The sequence below is a fragment of the Pyrus communis genome, chromosome 5 (assembly GCF_041283825.1).
Source record: "Pyrus communis isolate YQ-2024b chromosome 5, ASM4128382v1, whole genome shotgun sequence".
Taxonomy (NCBI): domain Eukaryota; kingdom Viridiplantae; phylum Streptophyta; class Magnoliopsida; order Rosales; family Rosaceae; genus Pyrus; species Pyrus communis.
Window position 1 is genome coordinate 6,586,294 of NC_142569.1, and position 22,362 is coordinate 6,608,655.

Sequence of the window (22,362 nt, forward strand, 5' to 3'; positions counted from 1 at the left end):
GAATATGAATTTATAAATTAGATCCACTCACATAGAAACAATTACCTTAGCATTTGCTAACCTTGTATAAGTTGTTCATGAAGCACAATTTAGAGCATTATTCTTGAAACCGTAAATCATGAACTTGTTAGAGCAACACTATTAAGTATCAACAGGAATGGATATATTCATTGACCACTTTTAAAAAGTAGAATCTCAAATAAGATGAAAACTGTACATTCACTAAAAAGTAAAATCCCAAATGAGATGAAACAATCAAAGATTCTACTCATATAAATAGGTGAGCATGAATGAATATTCAAAATGAACATAAAATTATTCTCTTAATTATGTGAAAATAACGTAACAAAACTTGAAATGTACTAACCGTGTCCCTTTAATGCGGATACTGTCAGTGTTCACCCTATGAATCAAACCTCGAAATAGTTGCTCTCAAAAAAAGGCAAACACTATACTCCTAAGGATGTAACGTAAGTATTCCATATCTACCAAAATAATTATTTGTATTAAATACAAATTGAAGTTAATTAGATAAGAAGATAGTCATATATAGTTTCGTATCATTTGTATCTGTATCTTACTTCGAAAGCCTGATTCCCTTTTGAAATATCTCTATGACAAAGCAATTCAATCCTCTAGTAAAGAGAAAATACCAAATTCCAGAAATGATACATTGGAATAATGTTTTAGGTCTTCCAATATTAAAAGGTTAGAAACTCAGAAGACAAAACACCACAATTCATTAAATTCAAAGTTGCACATATTTCTTCTATACCTTGTATATCATGTTTTTTATATGATTGTGACTAAGACCTGATTTCTCTTTGATCAGCCTGGGCAAAAGCCCACAATTATTCTACAAACTCAACACATTATATACATAGAGGAAATTGCTAATGTTAAAATTCAAATAGATTATTCTCTGTAGAAAACTCAAATAGATTATATATCAAAATTCAAAAATAAAGATAGATAAAAACATTATGACTATTGAGCTAGTATTGAATAATGGGTTCACCATATTTATAACTGAAGAAATGCAATCCACCATTAAAATTCTATTAATTAAATAGTTACCCCTATATCTTTTGCTAATGAATATTCAAAATATCTGGCGATAAAATAATGAATAATGGAATAAATTAATCATCAATTAATTATCAACTAAAAATAATATTCATTAAACCCTACAACAGAGTACATCTACTAAACAGAAGTTAAGATAACTAATATTGAATTTGACCTACTATTTTACTTGTATATTTGTTTTTTAAATTCGGTATAAAATTTGTTGAATGGATACGAAACACCCAACTCTATTAAATTCAATATTTTTTTAAACAAACGATATTATCCACATTAAGTGGGTGGAGGAGTGGGTATCACAATGGATCAGCAATAATGTGGTTCAAATTCGCCTTGACAATAGTAAAATATTAAGTATTTGGCAACATCTTCTAATTGTGCAATTTGGAAAGGCTGGATTCTCACCTTCTCCGGGGCTGGTTCTCCACATCAATCATCATGAGAGAGAGGGAAAAACCTTTTATAAAATATTATGAATTAACTCCGAAAAATTTCTTTAACCCAGATCTTTTTGAAAAAAAAAATTATATTAATTTGGTGCTTTGTTTGGGTTTGGGAATTACGGATGGTTAAACAAAAATTAAAGAAATAAAATGACAATGTACTGATTTTGCAGAGAGACCAGCTGATGGTTTTGCACCTTGGTGAGTAGTGTCATGAGTATTTCATAACACCGAATCTAAACGCAAGATAAGCTAAACAACAAATAAAGTGATTCAACACATTCTGAAAGAAACACCCCCCCCCCCCCCCCCCCCCCCCCCCCAACAAAAAAAAAAAACAAAAAAAATAGTTAATTCAGTTCCCCTAACTAAACCCACAAAACACAACTAATCTCGAGTAGAATAATCTGAGAAAAAAGACATATAAATTTACTTGACCAAGAAACTAAAAGATAAACCGCACAAAGAAATTATGCATATTTGAAAAGAATTCAACCGATTGTAAAATTCTGTTGGAAAAAAAAAACTAATGACAAGATTTCAGGCATCAATATTCTTTACACTTAAAATGTCAGAAAATTTTTACATAAAAAAATATTTCATCGATATAGCCCAGATACAAAAAATTGTAATTTTTTTTTGTATTTACATGTATTATGTTCATGAAGTGATATGTATATATGTGTGTGTGTGTAATACTTAAGTTTCAGAATATATAAACTTCAGACCTTAATTCATTTTATAAAATAGAATGAAAAAGATGACTTACACTTTTAAGGCTTCAATATTGATATAAAGTTGAGTCAGTTGATTTGTGGCTACCAACTGTAAATGAAAAATGTAAATGCTAAGTGATATTACATGTTTAATTGTTTTGGCAAGTGCTAATAGCTCGTTTGGATGAGCTTTTAAAATGATTCAAAGCGCTTTTGGTGAAAATATTTTTAGAATCAATCTTTAGTAAAAATGCAAGTAAATCCTGGAAAAGCACTTAAATGCTTCCTAGAAGAAGCACATAATTGGTGTTTCTTGCAGAAAACACTTTAAGTGCTTTTGGAACTCAAAAATTTTTTCTCTAAAAGTGTTTTTAGTTATTTTAAAAATACATCCAAACGAGTCTTAAGTTATGTTATTATGTATGATGGCTTGCCAAATACTGATTAAAAAAAAACAGTAAAGGGTTAAAACTTGAAATACCATATTCAATCTACCATAATATGCCAGCATTTAAAGTTGAATTGTTAAAATTTAAATCTTAGGATCAACTCATCTTCCTTGATCTATTATGGAGGAATAAACAGAACGTTTCTTGTACTCTTCTTTAACCACTTCACTAAAAAAAAAATTAATCTTTAAATATTAAAGCTGAAGATCTTAAATTCATAAGTTATAAACTCAATAAGCTAGTTAAAATAAACATCTATCACGACATAGAACGGAAATTAAGTTGTTTTGTTTCTGAACATTATTTTAGCAATCAAACGGAGGAAATCTGTGTCATACTAAACAAGCAGTGGTTGTTAAATTTAGTTCTTTAAATTTAGGGTAAATATCAGTTTATTGCCCTTAAATTTCATGATTTTCAACATTTGGTACATTAAATTTTTTTCGTTCTAGAGCCATACTTAAAGGCTTAATTTTAAAACAATATTTTAATCAAACTGATAACTCTACCGTTAAGTGATGACGTGGGCTACGTGCACAATGACCTTAAAACTTAAGGGTTGGTTTGATCTGGGTTTTCAAGTAAGTACCGCAGGGAAGTGTTGGCTGCTGCTGCTCCGCTCCCTCAACGCTCATTTTTTACACATCGCATCGTCGATCCGATCCCGGCTCCAATCCGCCAAACAGGTTCGTCCCCCTTCCCAAATCCCTAATGTGTATTGTTTATTTCTGTCCGAATTTTGATCTGATTTTTTTCCATATTTCCAGTAAATCATTTGTTATTCCTCCTCATCTCTCTCAGTGCTTTCACCGAAATTTTCAGTTCTTAGTTCGTATTTTGTTTCTGATTTTTGTTTGCGTTCAGTGTGATTTTGTGTGAAAGAATCAAAGATGTTGGAATTTAAAGGCAAAAAGTGGGAGCTGGAAGCTCATCAGCTATGGTACACCCTCTACTTCTGCAATTTATGAACTTTCATTATATAAAACACTTGATTAATTTATTATTATGTGATTTACTGCCTAATCTTTGTGTTGGTTCAGATTTTGGGGCGGAGGATCCGCCCCGCCACGTCGGCAATGAGGGGTTTCGCATCTTCGGCGAAAGAGGTAATCTGACGCCTACCATCATCTAAACTTTGGCATTTATAATCCATGCGATTGCTTAACAAAAAATTTGTGGTTTTTATTTTTTTAGAAGATTAATTTTTGTATAAAATATAAATCTTATAAACATTCTACCCATTGTTTAGTTTAACGAATTTTGTAGTGTTAGTTCTGCACCATTCCAGTTTGCCTTTGATTGGATAAATAATAGCATTGTTTAGCTAATTTGCAAATTTCCTCATATTCCTAAGTTAGCATTTTTGGTCAAAAATTTTAGATTTTACAGATTTTTTCAGTTCAGGATGATAAAAATTTAGGGCATTGATTTGTTGATGTGATTTCCACACTCTGAATTCAAATAGAAATGCAAGGATATATTAGATGTGTGAGTAAATTTTCAGTCGTCATATATTTGTTTAACCCTTAACGATATGTGAATTATTGATTGATAATTTGATAATATGTATGCTATTACTGATTAAGAAAAATTAGTTCGTTAATTTGTTGGGCTTGGTTGTTTTGGCATGTTATAAAGCTCCTCTTTATAGTTAGGTTGAGGATCATGTTAATAGATTTTTTTTTTTTTAATGGTTGGTTTAGATTGGGCGATTCCGGAGGCCCTGCCATTGACGTTAGTCTGAAGCGATTCCTATCTTATTGACTTATTGCATGTCAAAATCTGCTTCAAATTTGTGATTTAATATAATTGGGCTTTAGAAAAAAATTCATGCTTTTGTCTAATCCAATTGAGTGATTAGAAAAATTTTCATCAAATTTCTGGGTTCCTGGCGTGTTATGAATCTTTATGTTGAGAGAGCTTGGTTGCTTTAATTGCTAATGAAATTAGCTTCTAACCGTTCATAATTTGCTTTTTTATTTTCGTTCTATATTTTCTTTGAGTTCAGATATATTTGTTTTTTTTTTTTTTTTTTTTTTTTATATATTGCCGATGCCAAAATATCATATTTAGAAGGACAAAGATAGCAAGTTTCTAAATCAAATTTTTATCCTGGTTACTATCAATAAAAGGCACATGAAATATGGTATTGATTTTAGAGCCCTTGATTTCTCAGATTGTCTTCATATATCGAATGTCATCTGAATTTAGTTGTAGTTAGTTTGTCAAAATTTGTTGTTGTTTAGCTTTTTCAAATGGCAGCCTTAGTATTTGCCCAGTATTTTTTGTGAATTCTAAACTTTGCTTATAATTGTAGGTACCTAAAAGCTGCCATTTGGATTTGTTCCCCAGATGATAATGGTTGTTATTTTGCTTTGTTCAAGGGTTGGTTGGTTGTTAAACTTTCTGCTGTAGAAGAGTTAATTTCTGGTAGGCAGATGATTATAGTGTTGTTCCTATTATGCATAAGGTTGTGGTAATAATATTGTGAGATTTTATGTCTGCATAAATCCAATAGTGGTTTTGACAATTAGAAAGTAATCTCTCAACTTCTTTGTGATTATAGTTGCTTTGATACTGTCATAGGGGCTTTTATCATACTTACAAATTGATTGTGATATGTCCATTCCTAGGTTTTAAATTTTTGTCAAACCCAGAAGTTACCTTGCTGGGTATATTTAAAAAGTAGTTTAATTAATCAATATTACTATGGTAGTTTTCAAGTATATGTTAATTGGAATTATTCCTTTTGGTTTTATTTTTAAAACTACATATCTGTGGTAAGGAGGGATACTATTTGAAGTTTTGAATTTCCAGTAAATTTGATCATCAGGTGCTTAAAAATTTGAATTTTTAAAATGGTTCCACAAAAATTTGCAAAGCGGATGTAATGTTGCTTGCAGCGGTAGATTGTTCAGGGTTTAGGGTTTATAGTTGAAAAAGATTACCAAAAAAAAACTAGGTAATGTGGACCCAAAGGTTGAACTTTTTTAGTATTTTTTTTTTGTAGATATAGCCTACAAATGTAGACCCAAAGTTGGACTTGGACATAATCATTACTTCCTATTACAATTATTAAAGTTAATTATCTTTTATATAGAAAGCCGGAGGCCGGTCCTCGACAAAAAAATTGGACGCAAATGCCTGTCGGCCAAAACAAATTCGAAACGGCTAAAAAGAATGCATAAAATTATCCAAGGGTAATTTGTCATAAAGCTATTTTTAAAGAACGACGTCGGTGGAAGGTTTCAGTTGCCATCCTCTTTTCTGCTTCTTTCTTTCCGTCTCTCTGCCCTAGTTTCTTTATCTCTCAAACCCTAATTTTTCTGTCTTTCTGATCTCGTCTCTCTACTCGCGCCGATCAGTCGAACACCGTCCAGGAATGCGTCTCCGAATTCATTAGCTTCGTCACCAGCGAGGAATTTTCACCTCTCTCTCTCTATCTCTCGTTCTCTGTCTACTGTTAGTCAAATTTGTTTAGATCTTTTCATCGGGGGTTACAAACGGCAACGCTCTCTTGCTGAAGAATAGCGAATTTGGTCTCGGTTTGAAGAAAATTTGAAGCCCATAAAAGATTGCATCTCCTGCTGTCGATTTGATTTGGGTAATTGTCTGCTTTGAATGTAATGTGCTTGGGAGTGTAAATTTGGATTTTAAATGGGTTTTTTGTTCAAATTTTTTGGTTGTGATTTTGGGAATTTTGTTTTGTAGCTTCGGATTATAGGTGATGATGGTTAATTTGGTTTTGTTTTCGATTTCAGGAGATTGGGTTTTTCGAGTTTGTGACTGTTTTTTGAAGCCTGCGAAGACCTGTGTGTTTAAGGTCAGTGATTTTGAAATTCCAAGGTTTTGATTCTACTTGCAGCCTGAGGTGTGATTTTAACCCAGATTAGTTAATATAATTTTTTTTTTTTTCTGATTATGTAACTGAAGTAGCTAAAGTTAAGAAAGAACAATTGTGGCTTAAAGTCTTCATATTTGAAAGTTGAATCTCAGCCTTTGAGAGGCTTTTTGAACGTGTGCTCACGTATGCAGGGGATATCAGTATTTATTTGCTTGTTGGTTCTTAATTTTTGTGTTTCGTTTTGGATTTGTTAATATATCATTTTGTGCATCTCAGTCTGTGAATCGATGTTTTAGATTGGATTTTTGTGGTTTTGAATTTGTGTGCCTGAGAAGAGTTATCCAAAGGTTTGATTGAACATTTTTCCTCTTTCTGTTGCAATTTTGCTGTCGTTGTGGCCCTTCGTGAGACTTTGATTTGTCTTTTTTATTTTTATTTTTTCGCTCTGTACAACTTTTGAAAAAGTGAAGTGTTCGTTTTCAATTTTGAGATTGAATTCAAGCAGATTTCCAAGTTTTTTTTATTAATCTTAAATCATATTAGTTAATTATAGTTAAATTAATTTTATTTATTTATTTATGTTATGTTGCTGAAATAGCTAAAGTTGAGAAAGAACAGTTGGAGCTTAGAGTCTTGCACTTGGGAGTGTAAATTTGGATTTATAAATGGGTTTTTTTGTTTAAATATTTGGGTTGTAATATTGGGGATTTTGTTTGTGGCTTCGAATTATGGGTGATGGTGGTTAATTTGGTTTTGTTTTTGGTTTCAGGAGATCCGGTTTTTCGGGTTTCTGACATTTCTTTGCAGCCTGCGAAGGCCTCTGTATTTAAGGTCAGCATTTTTAAAATTCTACGCTTTTTATTAGATTTGCAGCCTGACATGTAATTTTAAAGCTGAAATTTCCAAGCTTTTCGATTAATCTTAAATCAGATTAGTTAATTATATAAATTTTTTTTTTTTTCTTTCTATTATGTAGCTGAAATAGCTAAAGTTGAGAATGTTGGATCTGTTGCCTTAGGGAAGAAATTTTAAACCTACAAAAGCTTGGTTTTCAGGAAATCGCCAATCCTGCAGACACTTTGGGTTTCCAGGTGAGTTCTCCGACTTATTTGTTTCGGGTTTGAGTTCTCTTTTCTTTGTTCAAATTTTTGTTGACTTTAATTTTAAAAATCGAGGTTTTTTTTGTTCAATGATTTTGTCCATCTTATTAGCTTTCTCACCAGAGATCTCCGCCATCACTGCTCCACCAAACTCGCTGATAGCGTCCACTCTCTCAAACCAGGTACGACTTCTTTCACTTTCTTTTGTTTCCGGGAAAATTTAGGGCTCGAAAGTGTGTAGAATTTTAGAAGTAAAAAAAAATCTCAATCTTTGTGTCGTCCTGTACAACCATCTTATTCTACCATTGTAGCATAAAGTTGCACATATTATTTGGTTTGTAGATAGAATTATTTGTGTTTTTTAGTAGTACGGGAATTTGTAGTCAACATATCATTTTCTGCAAGACTGAAGATTAGTCTGTAATGGATATACAGATCTTTGAGAGGACACCCATCATTTACCACACTTATAGATTATAGTAAAATCAAGCTTAAATGAGATAGTTTTAGGAGGAATTTAGGTTTATTTGTGGCTGTGAAGTTTAATATTTAGTTAATTACATTTACAGGCGATGAGATAGTTTTTGCCTATTCTTCCACTTGGTTTTTGAACTGCACAGAATTATGGTTTTGTAAAATTGACAGTCAGCCCGTGCATTAAATGGACTGTTTATTATCTTTGAGTTAATTAGATTCAAGCAATTGAGGTTGACTAACTTTTTGATCATCAATTGTTGATGTGCTACTTATCTAATTGGGTACGTTGTATATATGCATGACCTGATGGTATTCCTTTAAATTACTTATATGCAAAAATTGTTTTCTGTGATGGTTCTAAATGATTTGTTAGATGCTATTTTGGCTTCAATTGTTTTTCTTTTTCTTCTACTGATCATTTCCTATGTGGTTGATTTATAGGCCTCTAGAATTTTGAATTGTGATTGGAAATTGCAGTCCACACATGGAGTATAGGTATAACCACTACTTATTTTTCTTATTACTTTTCCTTTAAATGTCTTTTGAGTCTGAGATTGAGTCTCTATAGATTGTAAATTTCAGACACATGCATACTTCAGTGCATACAAGAAAGCCAATGTTTTTCTTTTAGGTATAAAGAGCCAAATACGTTATAATATATATATATATATATATATGTATGTATGTGTGTATATATATATTTCTTCAATGAATGCTTTGCTGTTTTTACTTTTAATTGTTTAGTTTAATGGTTGTTTGGATCCTTAAAAATATTCTTCGTTCAAATGTCTTTTTGGATGGATAATTAAATCGATATAGATTATGTTACCTTTTGCTGTATCAGATTTGTGATTTTCTTACTGGCTTCGGCTCTTTCTTTTTTTTGGTTTGTTTTGTATATTTACATGGGTTTTGTCTGTTCATTTCTTTTTTTCTGGATATCGTTTAGATTGATATTGTGAATGTGTTGTTTGGTTCTGTTTTTTATTTCAGGAGGTGCGGCTTTTCGTATTTTTGGCCTTTTTTATCAGCTGTTGTAACATTTTTGTAATAGAGGTGAGTAATTTACATATTTTTTCAAGCCTTTCTCTAAGAAAGTAATAATTTTTTATGAAAGTTGTGAGACTTCACTTCTATATTATCTCATGGTTAAATGTGTTTGATGTTATTTTCTGAATATGTTAAATGGGTTAAGATGCATATTGTTGTTTACAGAGTAAAAAATAGTTAGCTGCTGTTTTTTGTGTTTTGGGGATTTTATCAGATTTGAAAGAAGACGGAGACGAAATTAATTTTGAACAATCTGTGTGTGGGGAATGCAACATATCGGATTTAGGTTATACTGTGCAAAGTTTTATTGTGTGTTGTTATCTGCTCTATACCATTTCTATGTAGGCTTCGAAAGTTATTCATGAGCTTTTATAAGCACTTTCCATATTTTAAGCTGTCATTTTGGGTTCTTTTCCATTAGGTCATTAGTTACTGAATGATGGAGAAAGGAGGACCATACCATTGATTTTGGGTTCTTTTTATAATTTTCTGATTTTGGGGTTTTGCAGGGAGCGCTGATGTACTGATTTTATGGGATTTTTTTTTGTCCTTGCAGGATTTTGGGTCTTTGAAATGGTTACGTGTTGTTTTTAACTTTTTGGTTCTCGTGTGTTTTGTTCTTCATTGCTTCGTGATTCTCATTTTTCAGTATTGGGTAATGGAAATTTGTAAAAATAGTCGTAGGTTTTTTTAGAAAGTTGGCATTTTTAGTTATATTTTATGTTTAATCCCAAATGTAAGACTGGAAAATAATTGAAATGATGGTTTATTAAAAACTCCTCTTAATTTTTATTTTCTTCTGGGATTTAAAAGCATCTTTTCTCGATTGGTTACAAGGGTTATGTTCTCTATAATTGGTTCACCATGTTTGATTAGTTTTAAGTTTTGTCCTGCTAAGTTTTGTCTTCTGTGTAATGAGATATTTCTTTTGGTCTTTCAGATTTCAGCATGGGAAAGCTCACTTATTTGTCTAATTAGATTGTGTATGCCTTCAGTTCTTTATCTAATTGTTCTGTTTGCGTTCGGTGTGATGATCAAAATTTTATATGTTTGGAATTATTCACTTAACACCAATTTGTTACATTCAGGTCTCCACCCCACGCTTCACAAGTTCAATAGAAGACGGTTTTGTAGATTGTGTCTGCAATTAGATTAGAGATCAACTGTTATTTTGTTATGATTTAAATTATATAAGTCGCGCGTAGAACGCCTCAATTACAAAAGGGTCTTCCGCACGCGTGTGAGTGCGTGTAGGGAGGCTAGTATTAACTAAAGTTGATTTGAATGTGATGATGATGGCAACCACTAAAAACAAAACAGCAATCTCCTTAATCTAGGAGAAAGAACCAAAAGGTGAGGAAGAAAAGAAATGAGGAAAGAGAGCTCTGCACGTGCAAATGTCAGTGTACATGTAAAGTAGAAATTTCTCTTTCGTGTTGTTGTTTATCTCTGTCTAGCTTTGGTATTTTGAGGGTCTCCGAGAATACAATAAACTGTGACTCGGGTCTCAAAGCTTTCTTGTTGTATGATATCATATAAGTAAATGCTAGAATGCTAAGTTTTAACCAAGACCATACTCACAAGCAAAATACAAATACAAAAGTCCATTTTAAAATGAAGGTTGTGATTTATCGAAAGATGTTTCGTAAACATAGGAATTATGGATATGTAGGCATATGTATTTTAGCATTATGTGATGAGTAGGTTTATTTTCTTTGGGTATTGCATGTCATGATCACCACAGTGATGTTTGATGTTCTTCTTCAGGTGCTTCTGGGGATGTTGGAGCTGGGAAATCAAGTTTGGTGTTGCGCTTTGTAAAAGAACAATTCGTTGAATTTCAGGTTTGGTCTATATCTTTCAAAGGATGCATTTTCTTTTTTATCCATACCTTTGCTTTTATAGTATGTTATTACAAGAATCAATTGCCACCCTTAGTTGGTGGTATTATCTTTACAACACATTCAAAGCAGCGAATAAAATCACCCTTGCTATTTTTTTCTGTCAATTGGACTACTAGAGTAGAACTGTAGAAATATTTGGTGAAAGCAATGAAGAAATCATTATGATTGATCTACAAAGAAGCTCTAATAAGTTACAAGAGAGTAGCAATGTAAATTGAACTACTTATTTTATGGATCAATTCACCTATCTCTTGCTTTTTCTTTCATTTGGAGATAATTGTGTAAATGTGTGGTTTTGTGAGCGTTATTCATGTGAAACGTGTGTTGTCTGAATTGCTACATTTAAGAATGCGATTGTATTTCTGTAGCATTTTCAGTTATTTTTTCTACAAATATTATTCATGGTTTGAAAACTCTTAGCAAAGCGCGGGCATTTCTGCTAGTGATATTGATTCTGGAAGCATGCCGAAACAAGGTCATTTGATCGCAATTCACAACAATTGCTCCGCCAATTAGGCTTCCACAACATCAATAACCCTTACATTGATATGTACTTCCATTGCACCAAGGATGCCATGTCGACCATGGAATTCCACAAAACTTTGATGAACCAAGTGCTTCCCTCGGCCTAGTCGCATAATCCTCTAACCACCCACAAACTCATCTGCAACTTTATAGACAGACACGGCGACGGTGGAAAACGCAACCAAGACGAAGCTTTCTTCACGGCGGCGGTGTGGCTCCACCAGAACCACTCGAAAACCCTTGCATACAATCTTGTGCCAATTTCCAGCTCCTTTGGACGTATCCTACACCTTCCCTGCATTCTCTCGCAGGTTTTATGGGGCAAAGCTCACTTGAAATTTACTGGGAGGACGAGGGAAGAGGCGGATTCAAACGGAATGGTGAAGGTCAAGGAAAAGGATGCCAAGTCGAAGGTAGGCGAATTGTTGTTGAGGAGGAAGGTGATCCACACGGCCAACGAGGCGGCTTAGAGATACAAGCGCGACGTTGATTATCGCTTCTTGCACAACTGTGTTTTGGATATTTTTGCCTAGTGCCTCAAGTTTGATATTGAAAAATTTCATCATCACAAGGACCATGACCATCATGATGATTATTGCTTGGAGATTACCCAAGCAGTTACCTTTTTGCCTACCATCGCTGATCATCATATGTTGTTCGAAAACATTGCAAGGAAGGTTTTCCGGTCAGAATCATGCCTCTGAGAAGGGGATGATAGTCTTTGTTGTATTGACCGACTGATGAAGGTGGTTTTGTCGCCCTTGAGAACAACTATGGCGCCAGAGGCCTGGGAACCTGGTGGGTTTATAGAGTGAAGTACAAGCGAGAGCAACTGGCTGTAGCTAATGAGGTTGATCCTGGCGTGCAGCGCTGCTTTTGCATGACATATTAAGCTATATCAAGTATTTTGAGCTTGACCAAGAGGCTGATGTTAAGTGGAAGAAAATGATGGAAGTCTACTCAAAGCAGGGGAAGCAGAAGAATTGGTTGGCTATGTGATGTCGACAACACCTTGTCGGTCGGTTTGGCTTTGGGACTTTTGTTGCTTCAATCGAGTGACGAGCCATGGAAGGGAAATGTGGTCACCTAAAGCAAAGACCCTCAGCTGCATTCGATACAAGGCGAGGATCTTAATTGGAGGGCCGAATATATGCAGACTTTGATCAAAAGCCAGGACTGGACGGTTGATTTTGGGAACGTGTTCGATGTGATTCTAGAAGGGGTAGTGAATGCGAATTTGAAGCTAGATAAGATGGTCAAGAAGGTGTTTGCCTTGACCACATACAAACACTTCTTGACAGGCAGCAACTTCAGCTTCTGGGGGGAGATTAAGATGTCTCCCTTTGTTCTTCTAGTTTATGCTACTACTTTCACTTCTCCAAAGCTCTCCTTTCTTTGAGTTCTGATGAGACTAAGAGAAAGTATATATAGGGGTATATGTGTTGCTAATAAGTGTGTGTGTGTGTGTGTGTGTGTGTGTGTACATGTAATTGATACTTTTGTAGAGAAGAGCAAAGTGAGTGACAAGAACTAAAAAAGTGGGATTGGAAAATAGTAGGCTTATAACGTTCAAATTCTAACAGTCACTTTGAGTGGAGGCAATAGAAACGAATAAAATGTGGGGCCTGGACTTGTTGCCTCAAGTGATCTGGCACTGGCACTTCCAAATGTAAAGAAAAAAGGCACAAAGACAACTAGATGAGCACCACAGCCTTAAACGGGTTGATCTTGCTTTGGAATTTTTGATTGATTCGAGGTTATTTTTCAACTGAGATTTGCTTTGGTGAGGATGAACTTCCCTACATTTTGGTTTTACCCAGCCCTACCGTTGAGACCACTCATGTGAGAAACAATTAATAATCAAAGATTTTCTTCAGGTGACATTGATCGACAAACAATTAATAATCATTCATGTAAAAGAGTTGGCTTATGCAAAAACCTTACCAAAGAGTTACATTAGGGTAAAAGAGGAGATTTACATTGCAACATACTAACACAAAATTGACATGAAAGTTTGACTCAAATATCTATAAAATTGTATGTTATTTTAGATATACATCATCATAGCCAAAACCTTAGAGGCAGAAAAGACCCAAGGACAAGTACAGAGGTGCACAAAAGGATAAAAGGCATGCATAAATCATTTCCCATTATTTATCACCTTCCTTTTCTAATAATGCCAACGAGCAGTGATTGAGTGATGTTTACAGAAGGCGCAGGGTGAATCCAAGGAGTGTTAGCACCACTTGCATTGCTGCCTTCCGACTGATAGTTGAGGCGAGCATTACTACCCTTGGATGCAGTTGATGGGGTACCATCATCCACCAAAAAGCTACCTGTTAACGATGTTCTTACATCTTTAAAATCATAATCTGTCAAATAGCTCGGCTTCAACATGACAGTGCCTATGTCAATCTCCAGAGAGCATTGCCACCACGCGTGACATAGATGGCCTTGTCATCGGTGATGCCTGCGTGCACATGAAAGCTCCTCTTATCAGTCTAGTCGCTTCAATTTCGTCAAACTCTGTCAATCTCGAATCCACCAACGCCAGAATTTGGTCGTTTTCATGTAGAGTCCATGTCTGAAAAACATTATGCCATGGTCCAAGGAAAGGGTGAATAAGTTTTGCACAACAATGCCAAAATAAAGCTTAGGGGAATGCAATTCCTACCCATTCAAGAAGATAAATCTTTTCTGGATCTAAGTTATTGTTAGAGTTTGGTCTCCTGCTGGGGATCTACAAAGGAACGACTCCAATACTAAACACACCAGCCTTATCTTTCAAATGTCCACGCATTGCATACTCGGGTGCCAAATAGCCTCTGCAATGCAAGATAATCAAATGGTTGTACAATGTTTCTTGAGATCATTAGTCGCATTGTTAACATGATGTGTATTAAAATTTCATGCAAGTATAAGTGTGTGTGGCTATAATATATGTAACCTATGGAAAAACAATGAAGGATGGCTTACATTATCCTTGCAACCTGGGTGCTGATGTGGGTTTTCTTGTCATCATAAAGCTTTGGCAATTCAAAATTTGATATTTTTGGGGGGGAGTTTTGCATCGAGCAAAATATTAATGGCTTTGACATCTTGATGTACAATCCTTGGCCTTGACTCCTCATGGAGGTAAACAAGTCTTCTTGCTGTTCCCAACAATATATTGAATCAAGTAGGCTAGCCAAGGTGCAAGTTACTTGTCTTTGAAATATTAGTGAACACATCCAATCAAAATCAAGGCTCAATTTATTGACCCAAAAAGGCCTTATTAAATTATCTGAATTCTCTGAACACATTCTTAAATTTTAGTGGTGGGATCTCCATCCAGTGGTGGTGGTTCATGAACATATCTATAAACATTGTGTATGAATAAGTAGGATATACATCGATCTGCTAAGGTGTATTCAAATCTGGCATGCCAGTCCCCTGCCCACTACCAAAAGCCAAAGCTAAAGTACAATTAGAATTAATTATTACAATGTGTATTATATAAAAGGAAAGGGTCCAAAACAAGTACAAGGGTGCACAAAGGGGTAAAAGGAGCATGTGAAAATCAGTTCTCGATATTTATCACCTTCCTTCTCCTCTAATGTTAGCTAGCAGTGATTTGAGTGACGTTTACAGAAACACCACTTGCATTGCTGCCTCCCGACTGATAGTTGAGGCGAACATTACTACCCTTGGATGAAGTTGATGGGGTATCATCCTCCACCAAAAATCTACTTGTTAACGATGTTGTTACATCTTTAAAATCATAATCTATCAAATAGCTTGGCTTCAATATGACAGTGCCTATGTCAATGTCTCCAAAGAGCATTGCAACCACGCGTGACATAGATGGCCGTGCCATCGGTGATCCCTGTGTGCACATGAGAGCTACACTTATCAATCTAGTTGCTTCGGTTTCATCAAACTCTGTCAATCTTGGATCCACCAGCCCCAGAGTTTGGTTGTTTTCATGTAGAGTCCATACCTAAAAAAACATCATGCCATGGTCAAAGGAACGTATAAATAAGTTCTTCATAATAATGCCAAAATGAAGCTAAGCGAAAGCAATTCCTACCCATTCAAGAAGATAAATCTTTTCTGGATCCAAGTTATTGTAAGAGTTTGGTCTTCCGCTGAGGATCTCCAAAACAACGACTCCAAAACCAAACACATCGGCCTTCTCTGTCAAATGTCCAAACAATGCATACTCTGGTGCCAAATAGCCTCTACAATGCAAGATAATCAAATGGTTGCACAATGTTTCTTGAGATCATTAGTGGCATTATTAACATGATGTGTCTTATAATTTCATGCAAGTATAAATGTGTGTGGCTATAATATATGTAACCTATGGAAAAACAATAAAGGATGGCTTACATTGTCCCTGCAACCCGGGTGCTGATGTGGGTTTTCTTGTCATCATAAAGCTTTGCCAATCCAAAATCTGATATTTTTGGGGAGAGTTCTGCATCGAGCAAAATATTACTAGCTTTGACATCTCGATGTACAACCCTTGGCCTTGACTCCTCATGAAGGTAAGCAAGTCCTCTTGCTGTTCCCAACAATATATTGAATCGAGTAGGCCAGTCAAGGTGCAAGTTACTTGTTCCTGAAATATTAGTGAACACATCCAATCAGAAACATTTCTTAACAATTTTAGAGTGCTTGAAATTGCAAACAATGTTGTTTTTGTGCAACCTAAAGGTAGATAGGTTTGTACCAAAAAGTGCCTGATCAAGGCTCTTGTTTTCAAGATACTCATAAACCAAAATGTGGTGGCTGCTTTCAATGCAGCATCCATACAATTTCACTAAATTCCGATGTTGCACAGCAGATATGGTAGCAATTTCAGATACAAATTGCCTCTTCCCTTGGTGAGATGATACTGAAAGTTGCTTCACAGCCACTACTCTACCATCAGAAAGTGTACCCTACAATGTACACAGAAAGACAATTTCGTGACGTGAAAGGAAAGAAAACAAAAGTTATTTTCTTCTCTTGCTCTCTCTCCTTTCTCTTGTCATTACTTCAAGTACATGATATTGATGTAATACGAATTTCACCTTATAAACGGGGCCATATCCTCCCTCTCCTAGCTTATTTGAAGGATTAAAATCTTCAGTTGCATCTCTCAATTCAGCATAACTGAAAGTATATGGCCGGGGGCCTAATCCTAGAATATCTGCACATTCACAAAACAGTGTGACGTAAGTTTTACTTTTGTGAAAGCATTCTTACTTCTGTGTGTTAATGTCAGAGCAGAGAAACTTGAATTGGGTACCAGTAATGATATGGTCGTTTACCTTCATCATCTTCTTTTTTTGATTTTTTCCTCCTCATATATAGAATCGCAAATATTAATACCAAGCTCACAACTCCAACAAGAACTGCAATACCAACTGTCAACCCAGTCTTGCTCTTCTTTGTAAAATTCTTCTTTGTAAAATCTAAGTGATAAAACAGACGAATTCTTCAATGTCAATTAACAGCAGAAAAATACATTTAAACCACTCACAAGAAATCTTTATAAGTTAACACATACTATACCTGAAGTAGCATGGATAGCTGCTATTAGTGGGCCGTAATCACCATAGGTGGGTATGCAACAAGTCCCTTTACCAGCCCATAACAGATGAATTTCAAGATAATTCTTTGACACGTTAACATTAAATTTTCTCACAATTGCTCGGTTAACACCACCTGCCTCCTTCGATATGTCAAAGTCCTTCGTCATGCGGGTACCCTAGCAACCAAATGAAGAGGTAGGTGATAATTCTAGTCTCCTTTAAATCACGGTCTTTAGTTAATGTAGCTTAAAACATCGAAAACCTGTCCAATGAGGTGTTTACTTCAAATAAGTTGGAATTTTTATTCTATAAGCAGTCTTACCTGAATATAGATATCAAATACACGCCGTCCTAGACTTTGCCAAGTATGCGAATTCCGACTTTCATAAACCGTCTCTGCAAAGTGCAATGTTACAGTGTAGGGCCCATTCACAAGGCCCAGGCCATAGTATCTCAGTGATCCTGTGGACATTCTTGAAGTCTGGTAAAGCGCCGGGGTCACATCTGTTCTGGTGACTTGTGCAAGGGTCTTGTGCACCGATGCGGGGGGGTTATCTTCATCAGTAAACGAACCGACATTGCTGACAGCCCAATTCTCTGTACTGGATACACTGAATGTTGTTAGACCAAGATTTGAGTATTCACTCTCATAAAATATGCCGTCACTTCCCATCATTTCCTGTCCACCACAGTTGATTGAGAAGCTTGCTGTAATACCAGAATCTACCCATGATTAGCGATGAAACTTCAAATTGAAGACTCAGACTAATGTTCTTCAGTCACATATTTCTAACCAGTTATGCGTATTACTGAACTTATGGAAACATGCTTGCTATCTATATCCATATGTATACATAACTAAAGAAGCAATGCCTTTTCCTCTAACAAGACGCTGCGTTAAAATAGTAAATGATGGGTGACATAAGAGCAGATTACATCGTGGGGTATTTCGATTGCATGTAAAATTTCTCTGGAGGCAATTCAATCCAGGAGGACTGCAAACACAGAGAAAAATTATTAGTTATCCAAATAGAAACATGTAGTGGGAGAGTAGTGATTGTATTGCTTGTCTAAAAAACGAGTAAGAGAAACTTCAACCCACGTATTGTTTGAACTGTCAAATGTGAAGTTGTTGACCACTAAGTTCCTGCATAAAATCATTAATCAATCAACATATGAAGAACTATATCTTTATCAAATGAAAATTCCATGTACAGGATCAAAACTTAGTAAGCAGGCAAGTAGCACTGTGAAAACGAATCTCAACGATAATTTTTTGTCCGAACATGTTCTGGTGATTTAAACGGTAAAATGAAGGTGAACGATAAAAGGACACGTACACGGGCGATATTGGGGTCACCCACTCGGGAAAGTTTCCTGATAAAAAATTGTGAGACAAATCTCTGCAAATAACAAAATAGAATCAAAAGACACAAAATGCATGAAAGTTATTAAGAACTTGTGTAAGATAGGATTAGAATGCTTACGATTATACACAAACACATACATGCACCGTGCATTCTATATGACTACTTTAAGAAACGAGGACTTACATAGTCCGAAGTCCATAGCTCTTTTGGCTCGGAAGAGATCCGGAGAGACTATTGTTTCCAAGAAACCTGGCCATTTCGATTATAGTAGAAGGCACCCAGAAAAGAAAAAGAGATGAACAAACAAAAGGTCAGATCTTCAATCAAAGTAGGGAATGCTGAAGATTTGATAACTTATGTATGATAAGGCAAGAAAAAAATAATAATAAAGACGGGGATTACAAGGATTCAAGAGAACTCAAGTTGAACAAAGAACTTGGGAGTTGGCCTGTCAAATTGTTGAAACTCAGATCCCTGCAACACCAACGATAAGTTGAGAGGAGCAGTCAGAATGAAAGAAAACTAATTGGTCTCGTTGGGACTCAAGCTTATATTTGCTGGTACGTACAGTGTCTGTAGACTTTGATATTCTCCAATATCAGATAGGATGGTACCAGTGATTAATGCGTTTCGTAGTTTTCTGTATTCCAAAAACATAAAATTTGATAAAAGTAGATGGAGTAAGATATCAAATTTGATGAAAGTATCTGGATCGATGAGAATCTTCACTTACAATTCAGTCAAGTTTTTCATATTTTTTATGAAATCCAGAGAAGAGCTCCCATTGTATATATCACTGATTCGCCTACATCATTACATGCAAAATAAACTGAAATCCCGTCTTCGGAGAAAGAGAGAGAGAATTACAATTTTTGCAACATTTGTACTTACAGAGAGTTCAATGAGATCAGTTTAGAAAAGCTGGTTGGTATTGGGCCTTCGAAAGAGTTCCCTTGTAAATACCTACAGAAACATATAAGAAGCTTGTGAACAAATTATCCATCTCAGGTCTGCTTTCATAAACTGCAAAAGATCAAAGGTTTCTCTACTTACAAATGATAGAGTTGTGTCCAATTCCCTATGAAATCAGGTATCTTTCCTGAGAAAGGATTGTCCGATGCCCGCCTAAAATTCAAAAAGTTGACTTATACTAAGCTCATCCAAGAAAAGGAATCTCAAAGTACTGGATAAACGAACAAATCTAAAATACGATTTAAGAACCGTTCTTACAGGGCTTGCATCTTGGTGAGCTTGGCAAATGTTGAAGGAATTTTACCACCGACTCCAGAGCTGTCCATGTAACTGTGAAAATCATAAGGCAACTGATTAATACCCATTTCATACGATAAAGTGCAATTTTTGCTCATCCGTAAGGAATTAACATGTAATTCAAATTTGATGATTTAATGAAGCACTTACAGTTCCTCGAGCTTGACTAAATTACCAAGTTCTGGAGGGAGTGTTCCGGAGAAATTATTTGATCCGATGCCCCTGCAAGTCATGTTGAACAGGCAAACACTTACTTGGAACGCAATTATTGAAGAGTGATAGAAGGTTCTGTATCTAATGTTTACGACACAAAATTTTATTGTATGCTCTCTCATTTTTCATGGCTTACAGCAGAGTTAGCTCCATAAGGTTTCCAAGCTCCTTGGGGATGGGCCCAGAGAATGAATTGATGCCAATTGACCTGAATGGAGATATCAGTTAGGGAAAGATAAGCACCATTAAACTTAATTACATTACATAACAGGAAACTAGTACCGCATTATTCAATAAAAGCATAATGATTTTTTTGTAGATTATGGCATAAATAGTAGCAAAAAGGCGTAAAGAACATAACTGTAGATTATGATATTCAAAATGAAGTATACAAATTGCTACGGGTCTCATCACAAGTATGAGTACTTAAAGAAATGTTCTCTCACTACTTACAATCCAGTCAATGCAGACATATTGCCAATGAATGCCGGTAGGGGACCGGTGAAATAATTTTGATCGATTTTCCTACAAAAATTGAAAGGAAGTGTAATTGTTAACTCTTAATCTTCCAACATCACCATATTTTTGTTGAAATCCCACATCGGCAAGAGAAATAAAGAAAGAAGAGTTTAAATATCCAAATCCCACTCCAACTAATACCAAGGCCTTTTGGGATAAACCCCACACCTAACGGATTGTGCAGGTGTTACCAAGGTCGAGACAATATCGGTGTTGTTTTAAGTGAGCCTTTTGTCCATCTCTCTGATAATTCTACAATTTTTAATATCCAATATATCATTTTGATGAACCAAAAACAGAGAAGGGAGTTGAAAAAAATTCATACAAAAATGTGAGATATCTCAGAGCCACAAATTCTTCTGGAAACACCCCTCGTTTGTTTAGAGCATACACTCTCCTGGAAAGCAAAAAGATTGAACATTTAGAACTACATAAAATGGAGCGAGACAGTCAAATTATGACGTTAATATATATAGGTAGCAAGTGAAAAATCAGCAGTGGCATGGAAATCTTGTTCATCAAGAGAGAGTAGTTTAACATACAGTTTGGTGATGTGGCATGTAGCATTGTTGTCGTAAGAACAGTCGCAAACGATGGCTGGGTTGTTACTGGGGTCCTGAAAGTCGGTGCCATTGATGGCAGATCCACTGCAGGGTTCTCCACTGATATTCCACAGCCCCGGCACTGCTTGTGTGTCCCATTGTTCAAATATTGAGTTCAACGCACTCACTGCACTCTCAGTTAATTCAGTCCTTGTGTGTATTAGATTATATCACACCATAATTTGACTTGTGTTACCACTTACCAGACTATCTCGAACCAAACGAAAGATCAAATTGATTATTACAAGGGAAAATTACCCTTAATTTTTGGATGTTTTGTATATGGGAAGAAAAAGGGCTTTACAATAATTTCTTCGAAACTTCATTTCATATTGTTGAAGAACACTTAAAATGTCATTTTGTTGAGGGGAAAAAACCCAGTTCCTGGTCAAAAACACTTAAATGTGGCAAAGTGTGTGTGTGTGTGAGAGAGAGAGAGAGAGAGAGAGAGAGAGAGAGAGAGAACCTTCAGATGGATCAGTGGTAGCATTTTGAGCAAAGGACAGCTGAAACCAGAAGCAGCTGAGGAAGCAGAGTAATAGTATCCTCATCATCAACTTTATCTTCATATTGTACATGTGCAGAACTTGCTCTCCTCGACGGCGTGAACTTAAACGACCAACACTTGAACTGTTGGTAAGCGGTTCGGCTTCTAGCTCAAGTTCAGTCTCAAGCTAAGTCTCAGTCTCCAGCTAGCACATTCCGATTGGCTGAATCATGCACCGCATGTAAGAAGAAGAAGACCATTAGATTTTAGTCATATATTGACAACGTATACATATATAATATATTTTGTCCAAGTTGCATGATCAAATGGCGGCCACTTTTTTAATTTCCCACCTGGAGTTGGCCAAGACTTTGATCATATTAGTTGAATTGTATATTGTAATATTACACATTGAGCTGCTTTAGTGTTGAAATATTTATGTACAATTCTAGATTGTTAATATTTTTCTGGTTGAAAAATCAAGGGATTGACTTGTGGATAAACATTCTTGCTCAGTTGTCCAATTACTGTAATTATGGAGAGGGATTTTTCTCGATAGCGAAAGAACAAAGGATTAATTCTTTGTTAGTTGGTGATTTTGATATGACATCAAATGTCATTGTGACAATTCTTAAACTAATCACATTATTATGTCCAACAAAACACACTATTCGATTAGTTTTTTTCTTTCTTTCTAAAAAGATGGGCAATTAGTGGTTCGGGCTCTGAATAGGCTAGTTAAATATT

The 22,362-nt window shown here is 35.3% G+C and overlaps 1 protein-coding gene across 2 annotated transcripts; it reads right to left on the reverse strand.

Moving 5' to 3' along the window:
* Positions 1 to 13,582: 13,582 nt before the first annotated feature.
* LOC137724509 (putative LRR receptor-like serine/threonine-protein kinase At1g56130) lies at positions 13,583 to 21,913 on the reverse strand. Of its 2 annotated transcripts, none has more exons than XM_088693964.1 (26): positions 21,828 to 21,913; positions 21,595 to 21,758; positions 21,069 to 21,255; positions 20,852 to 20,923; positions 20,461 to 20,532; positions 20,144 to 20,215; positions 19,945 to 20,016; positions 19,756 to 19,827; positions 19,579 to 19,650; positions 19,417 to 19,488; positions 19,259 to 19,330; positions 19,094 to 19,165; positions 18,928 to 18,999; positions 18,709 to 18,774; positions 18,496 to 18,558; positions 18,258 to 18,302; positions 18,092 to 18,150; positions 17,478 to 17,863; positions 17,136 to 17,331; positions 16,892 to 17,035; positions 16,652 to 16,770; positions 16,309 to 16,519; positions 15,966 to 16,197; positions 15,664 to 15,814; positions 15,246 to 15,573; positions 13,583 to 13,852 (listed from the first exon to the last, which is right to left on the reverse strand). In XM_088693964.1, the coding sequence occupies exons 1-26, from the start codon at positions 21,854 to 21,856 to the stop codon at positions 13,752 to 13,754; spliced, it is 3,201 nt and encodes a 1,066-aa protein (XP_088550090.1). In that variant the 5' UTR covers positions 21,857 to 21,913; the 3' UTR covers positions 13,583 to 13,751. The 2 variants fall into 2 exon arrangements, with proteins under 2 accessions (XP_088550090.1, XP_088550091.1); XM_088693965.1 differs by having other exon boundaries at positions 13,583 to 13,930; positions 15,324 to 15,573; positions 17,478 to 17,878.
* Between the last annotated feature and the right edge of the window lie 449 nt (positions 21,914 to 22,362).